This window comes from Chaetura pelagica, unplaced genomic scaffold (genome assembly GCF_000747805.2).
Source record: "Chaetura pelagica isolate M959 unplaced genomic scaffold, ChaPel_1.0 scaffold485, whole genome shotgun sequence".
Lineage (NCBI taxonomy): Eukaryota > Metazoa > Chordata > Aves > Apodiformes > Apodidae > Chaetura > Chaetura pelagica.
The window spans coordinates 450,797-458,534 of record NW_009953315.1 but is presented as its reverse complement, the minus strand read 5'-3'; the positions used below and the strand labels follow the sequence as shown (position 1 = coordinate 458,534).

The 7,738-nt window shown below is 37.6% G+C and overlaps 1 protein-coding gene across 1 annotated transcript; it reads left to right on the top strand.

Annotated features, from left to right (window-relative positions):
* Positions 1 to 319: 319 nt before the first annotated feature.
* RP9 (retinitis pigmentosa 9 (autosomal dominant)) lies at positions 320 to 5,566 on the top strand. Its single transcript, XM_009998098.1, has 6 exons — positions 320 to 330; positions 860 to 890; positions 2,310 to 2,439; positions 2,757 to 2,848; positions 4,316 to 4,377; positions 5,353 to 5,566. The coding sequence occupies exons 1-6, from the start codon at positions 320 to 322 to the stop codon at positions 5,564 to 5,566; spliced, it is 540 nt and encodes a 179-aa protein (XP_009996400.1).
* Positions 5,567 to 7,738: the final 2,172 nt, after the last annotated feature.

Here is a 7,738-nt window from a genome sequence, read left to right as displayed (position 1 = left end):
CCCGTGCTCAGCAGCCCGTGCTGCTGTAAAGGCCTTGTGCTTTCTCGCTGAAGCGGCTTTAATGGAATAAAAACACACAAAGGTCCGCAAGAACTTGATTTTCTCCTTCCCAAGTGAAAGTGTTTCGCTGGTTGTTACAAAATGCACTAAAACAGCACTCCAGAAGTTGTTGTTAAAAATAACTTGGTGGTGTTGAGGTGTTTAACTTCTAAGCACACGTGCTCCCTCGGTTTTTGTGCTCTGTGTAGCACTTGCTTGCTATTTGGATTTTAATAAGCCTTACATCTACTGTTAACCCCAGAGAAATGCATCGGGGAAGATGGTACTTTGGTGAGTGAGGTTCTGTCTTTAGGTTTAATACACAGGGAGAAGAAGATGAAATTCATATATACTAGGTTTGGCTGGCAAAGGCAGACACAAGGAACAGTCTGACTTGACATTTTCAGCTGAGCATTTCTATGATTCAGCAGTGCTGGAGTAAAGAAACAGAGATTTGGGGGGGGAGGTGCTACAGAAGAAAGGGACAGCATTGTGCATCTATGGTAACTGAAGCAAAGCTGGACGTACCACACGTCCCTGTAAAACAGTGCAATGAAAGTAGCTGGTCTCCCACAAGGATATGAATCCGAAGGGTGTTTGCAAGAGGTGCACGTGTTGATGTGACAAGCGCTGCGTCTCGGTCTGCTCCGCATCCAGGTGTCTGTGTTGTGGTACCATTCTAGGTGGTTATTGGTAGATTAAAATTTAAGGGAAAATGTGAGGAGAAGGTTTTAACTCCATACCATTGAAAAAACTGTGTTTTCTCAATTTATTTGTCTGTGCTAAGCTGCAGAATGACAAGATTTCTATTGCTTTCCAGCTATGAGAAACCTCCCCCTGGGCTAATTAAGGTTGGTAAAAATATTGCAGTAAATGTTTAGTATCATGAGGCATTTTCACACAACCTGTCTTTTAGCTGTTTATCTGAAGTGTCTATGTTACCTATATAAATTACAGAGAGAAGTGGTGGCTTCTGGGGGACAGCTCAGAGGTCCTCAGTTACAAGCCAGCCTCTTTGACTTGATGAATCCAGAGTGAAATACCCAGAATCAGACAGGATGACACCAGCTCTTTCATAACCTCTCAGCACATGCACTTAATGCAGTATTTAATAGTGTGGGTCGAGGGGAGTCATTTATGGTCAAGTAGATTTTCAGTTTGACATATTTTCAATATTATTCTCCAATACTGAAGTGTAAAAATAATGTCATAATGATCATTACTTTTGCCAAATTTATTTACCTAAGCCATAATGTAGTGCTTTTAATCTAAAATATACTTTTTGGTGTTTTAAAGGCTGTTTTGGTTAAGTTTCGTTAGCATAAAGCAGAAAAAGGAATCTCTGCTTGTCTGTTAGGTTTTAATTTATTTTATTTATAGAAATTAATTACTAGCATAAATGTGAAGGAATGGAATTAATATGGCAATGCTGCAGAATGACAAGATTTCTATTGCTTTCCAGCTATGAGAAACCTCCCCCTGGGCTAATTAAGGTTGGTAAAAATATTGCAGTAAATGTTTAGTATCATGAGGCATTTTCACACAACCTGTCTTTTAGCTGTTTATCTGAAGTGTCTATGTTACCTATATAAATTACAGAGAGAAGTGGTGGCTTCTGGGGGACAGCTCAGAGGTCCTCAGTTACAAGCCAGCCTCTTTGACTTGATGAATCCAGAGTGAAATACCCAGAATCAGACAGGATGACACCAGCTCTTTCATAACCTCTCAGCACATGCACTTAATGCAGTATTTAATAGTGTGAGTCGAGGGGAGTCATTTATGGTCAAGTAGATTTTCAGTTTGACATATTTTCAATATTATTCTCCAATACTGAAGTGTAAAAATAATGTCATAATGATCATTACTTTTGCCAAATTTATTTACCTAAGCCATAATGTAGTGCTTTTAATCTAAAATATACTTTTTGGTGTTTTAAAGGCTGTTTTGGTTAAGTTTCGTTAGCATAAAGCAGAAAAAGGAATCTCTGCTTGTCTGTTAGGTTTTAATTTATTTTATTTATAGAAATTAATTACTAGCATAAATGTGAAGGAATGGAATTAATATGGCAATAAAGTTCCAACTGGAAAAAAAAAAAAAAAAAAGTCATGCTGTTAAAAGGGTCAGGTATTTTAGATCCTTCCTGTGTTACATGAAAACTTACAGGGGAAATAGGTTGCATGTTAAGTGAAGGTCTGCCCACTGGCACTATTAATTTTTACAAAGTTAAAAAAAAAGAAAAGTGATTGTATTGTCCTTATCTTTTTCCATAGGAGAATGAAACCAAACCAGAAGACTGCATACCTGATGTACCAGGCAATGAAAGTGCACGAGAATTCCTGGCACATGCCCCAACCAAAGGGCTTTGGATGCCTTTGGGAAAAGAAGTCAAAGTCATGCAGTGTAAGGCTGAAAACATTCCAGATGTAGTTGGGAGCTATCCATTTGCTGTGGGGGAGGGCAGAGTGTCTGGTGGACAGGTGACAAGGTCCAGGTAGATTGGCATCAAATTGATATAAAAGCAGTCAATGCCTTGAAGGCTGTAATAGCCTTGCATTTTACAGGCATTACATTGATCAGCATAATACTTGTACCTCTCTTATTTGTTTCAACAAATGTAAAGCATTTTGCAGAAATATGTTTTCTGGTTTGTTTGTTCTTTTCTTCTTCTGGTCTGGCTTAAAGGTGCAATTCACTGCTTGCTTCTGTTTTTTTTAAAGGTTGGAGGTGTAAACGTTACGGACACAGAACAGGAGACAAAGAGTGCCCATTCTTTATTAAAGGCAATCAGAAATTGGAACAATTTAGAGTAGTGAGTACAAATACTGTAGTGCTAACACTTGTATTTTTTAATATTGATGATGGCTGAATCTTACAAGTGAAGAGAAGCCTATTAGATGATGCTTTATTAAGGACTTTTCCTCTGTCTCTAGTATAATATAGATGCCGAAAATCTCCTAATAAAGAAAAAGCTACAGATGTGGTTGGATGTTTGACTACTTTGCAGAAAACCTACTCTTCGACAGGAGAATTAATAATTTTTACATTAAAATTGGAAATCTTCAAGAACCTGTTTCAACCATTATATTCAGCTTTTGTGATTAAAATGTCAACGTAACAAAAAATGTTTAGTCAAGCTTGAGCTGCCCACATTACAGCTGCTTCAAGCCTTCCACTCTCAGTGAACAACCACATCATGAAGCCCGTTGTCTAGGTCTGTAGTCCAGTCATTGTCTACAAGTCTGATCTTGTGCTACATGAGGCCACATCTCTGTTCTGCAGATTCATTCTGCGTGACCTCTTTAACTTCTGTTGCTCTGCATTGTTAAACTACATTTCAAGTTCTCATCACTTTGTTTCTTAAGCCCTCATTTCTATCCTTGAAAAATGCAATCTGGCCTTACTCTGTCCAATCAGAATGTTGCTGTAAAAAGTACTTTCAGCCTGCTTTCATGACCAGATTGCCTCTACTTTTCATTTTTCCTCAGGCTTCTCTGTTGCCTCAAACTCTTGCTGTATGTCCAAGGCCCTTGATGGTGCATTTCCAGCATCTTTCAGTTGCTACTGACATTGTAATTCCCACCTCCAGTCACCATCTGATACCTCTTCTTGGTTGAACTTGTTTGCTCAAGTCTTCCAAAAGAAATGATCACCTGATCTTTTTGCTGCCTTCTCGCATGGCACAAATTCCCCTTAAATATACATAAAACTGATGTGCTATTTGCTTTCTCAACAATCTGCAATGCCTGTTGAATTAAAAAATAACTAATTTAAGAACCAGTAATAGTAGTGCATAGCATATTAGGACAACTCCAACTTCAGTATCAGTTTGTCTTATATTCCTTGCTCTTGTATTCCTCTGGTTTTGTATCCAAGTTTTTTTTAAATATGCTGTAAGGGCACTGCTAATTATTTTAAACTTAAATGTTCCTTCTATTTTGAACTTCTATGTTCCCTCTAGCTCTTCCTATAATATACGTATGGGGTGGTTCTCTTAGTTAACTATGATCAGAGAGGGAGAGAGGTAGTGTACCTAAGGAGAGTCCCCTTCACTGCTAATGTAGCTAGATAAGCTTTTCCTGAAGTAAAAAAACAGTTCAGATTAAGGATGTTAAGTGTGAGAGTGTACTTGTGGATTAAGAGCTCACTAAATGTATTTATCTTTTGGTAAACATTTCTTGTATTGGGCTGCTTTGGTTTATTTTTTTAAGAAATACAGCAGTCTGTGATGAATACTTTTCTTTATCAACACTGGATTTTATGTTTTCTGCTTCTAAAGGCACATGAGGATCCAATGTATGATATTATAAGGGAAAATAAACGTCATGAAAAAGAAATGAGGTAAGTGTGTTTCTGTGGTAAACTGCTTTTTCAGTTTGTTTTTCATTCTGCTAACATGATACTAATGTATAGGTGAAAATTTGATACAAGCTACTGGTACTGACTTAGAACATTTTTAATGGCAGTTTCTTTATGTTGGCAAACATTAATGTGTTTCTACTTTCTCAATAATCACCCTAGTGCTTCCTACTTTTCTTTCACTGACTTCACTGAGATGTTTTCTAAAATTTGGTACATCAGAGTGCCTTCAGTAGACTCAAGGAGTGGATTTAGAAAGCTAGTTCTAGGCACTGGATTTTGTTCTTTGTGTGAAGTTATTATTCAATATATAAAAGCAGCAGAGTTCTCTGATGTTTTCTTACTTGAACTGCATCAGTGAGATAACTGAACAAACTATAGGTGGCCCGTAGAGTAGTGCTGCAGGTATGTTAGCAAATCCTTGGAAAGGATACTGAAGAAAACAATAAAAAAAGGAAGTAGTTAGTCCCCCATTTACCAGTAATCCATGAAAGTTCAAAGGAAGAATGCCTGTCATAATATCTCTGCATCTAAAGTAGAGACTACTCTGTCAGCCTCACTGGCATCATCTCTGTATCAGCAGGACCATGAATGTCATAATATTGTAATTCCCATATGCATCTGTGTATGGATAAGCATTGAACTTCTTGTGGTGGTCTGGACATAGCTCTTGCCTTCTTATTTTGCACACATAAATATTGCCCAATAATCTGTCTTTGATATCCCACGGGATGGAAAGCCCCTAAGAACAGAGCATCTGCTCATCACCTCAAAAGAGGTATTTTGTTGGTTTGTGAAAACTCCTAAGTGTAATTCAGCAAGAGAGGGAGAGTTCCCCTGCCCTTTGTGTGCAGCTTCCATTTCTCAAACTAGAAAGGAAACAGATGAAAGCTAGAAAAAACTGTTACAGGTAGAGGAGAGCTAGAAAGAATTCTCATTTACATTTTTTAAACTTAGAATACAGCAACTGAAGCAGCTCCTGGAGGACTCTACCTCAGAAGATAACAGTGATGAGGATGATGAAGATAGCAGCAGCTCCACTTCCTCAGAATGTAGAGATAAACACAAGAAAAAAAAGAGGAAGAAGGAAAAGAAAAAAAAAGAAAAGAAAAAGAAGAAAAAAAGAAAGCGAAAATCATCTAAATCTAATGAGAAGTCAGAATCTGACTGACAGCAGTCATCTGCTGCATGCTGGTTGACCTCTACTTGTGAAACGCAAGGAAAGATCCACAGAATGAGGAAGAAGCCACCAGAAAGGGCTTTATTAAACTTAGAACATGCAGATGAGTACGTACAGCATCCTACACTGGCTGGCCTTTCCTGCCAGTCTGCAGTGCTGCAGCCAGAAAGGAGAGAGCTGCATTAAACAATACTCAATCAACCATATCTTTGTACTGTAAAACGTGCTAATGGTTATCCGTCCTGGTCAACCTGGGCCTCTGCATTGCCATGTGTGACTATCAGCAGAAAGTGGCAACTACCAAGCTATCACCAACAAATCTGCAGAATTCAGCAGATTGTCTATTGAAGTGTCTTTTCTCCATGAAGTTATTTTATTATATACAATGTCTCATTGTAAGGGGACTTCAGTTTGCACTGTGCAGAGCACTGACTGTTCACTTGCAGTGCTTATAATAAGCAGGTTGTACTGTTTTGTTTTTTTTTCTCTCTGCATACTGCCTATGTGCTGAAGTTCATTGTACTTACCCTAGTAATGACAACTAGGGAAATAAAGAGCACTGCTGAAGGGGGGAAAAAAGTTAATCAAGGTTTACTTCTAAGACAAAACTGTAGTGTCAGCAAGACTTGGTTTTTTTATGTGTAGCAAAATCTCAACATCATCACCATTATACAGTTTTGTAATACCTGAAGTTTTCTCCAAACCATAGGAGTGGGAGCCAAGTGTAATGATGTTAGATGTTCAACTCATTGTAAAGAGGTAGTGTTTTTACTTATTTAAAAGGGGAGGTATTCACATTAGAAATTAAAAAAGTGTAATTTCTACATACATTTCAATATCAGTTGTTTTAATACATTTGAGTATTCCTTTTAAAAAGGCTTGGGGAAGTAAACTTATTTCTTAGGTTCCCTAGAATTATTTAATGTAGTAATATCTTGTGAATCATCCCACAAGAACATAAATAAACAAGGCCTTCAAAATGGTTTTCATCTATATGCATGTAAGCCATAGAACAGTAGCAAAGAACTTGAAAGCAGGAAGAAGAGTAAATTGTGTACTTAATTAACCTTGTGAACTGACCACACTTTAATTTTAAAGAAGCTTGCAAGGCAGACTTGATTAGAAACATTAGGATAACAGCAGACTGCACTGGAACAAGCATATCTGTATGAAACATCAAGGTACAGTGATACAAAGCTCTGATTTGAGGAGCTAGATGATGTGTATTGGTACTCTACTAAAGGAGAAAGAAAGATAGATGTGCTTTGAAAGCACTGTGAAAGACACATAGAACTTAAGCTCTGTGCTTATGCTTATATTGAGAAAAAAGAAAGGCATGATAAATTTCTAGCATTAGTAGAGTGAGCATGAACAGCAAAAATCAAGGAACCATAGACTAAAATGCATTTAAGACTTCTCTCTTGAAAGCTGTAGAAAAGAAGATAGGGTAAAGTATACATTGTGTTTTCCCCTTCCTACATATCTAAGTCATTTAGTAAAAATAAACACCCATTCCTTGCCATTCATTCACAATATGTTCTGGGGAAAAAACAAAGCAGTGAAGGTCTGCTTACAATAAATTATCTTATTCTCAGAGCTTGAACATGGAATTGTTTTATCCTCCAGTATTAGTAAATGTCCTTGTGGTGGCATTTACTGGTGACTCCTGACAGTTCTGTGCATCACAACCATCAACAAATTCAAATCTCCTGGCTCTTTCATCAGAAAAAGATTTAACAGCTGAAATAGCATGAGGTCATTTGTGATGGTGTGGTTCTGTGCATTGCCACATTTGGTGCTGAGAACATCCTTGTGTTTATAGCATTGATGATTGTTAGGTAGATGCTGGCAGCTACAGCCAGTATTCACCCAATGCATTCCAAGAGAATTCTCACTCAAGTTTGTCTAGAGCAGAGCTAACCTAAAGATTTCTTCAGTTACTTAAGCTTTTGCTATAAGATTCTTCCAAAGAATCAATAAAAACAAACTCAGTTTTTTCTTAGTCTGTCATCCCATTCCTTGCTAATGGGTCATTCCCAGTTTCCCTACCAGGGTTTACTAGTTGAACAATCAAGAAAAATACTGCAAAAGACCATCCTCCAGCTTATATCAAATGCAGTTTAAAAGTTTGCTTTGAGATGCCAAGTCAGTGTTCTCTACCAG

Coding starts and splice junctions, on each gene's coding strand:
- RP9 (XM_009998098.1), top strand. Junction 2,849..4,315: donor AATTGGAACAATTTAGAGTA/GTGAGTACAAAT, acceptor CTGCTTCTAAAG/GCACATGAGGATCCAATGTA. Junction 4,378..5,352: donor CGTCATGAAAAAGAAATGAG/GTAAGTGTGTTT, acceptor TTTTAAACTTAG/AATACAGCAACTGAAGCAGC.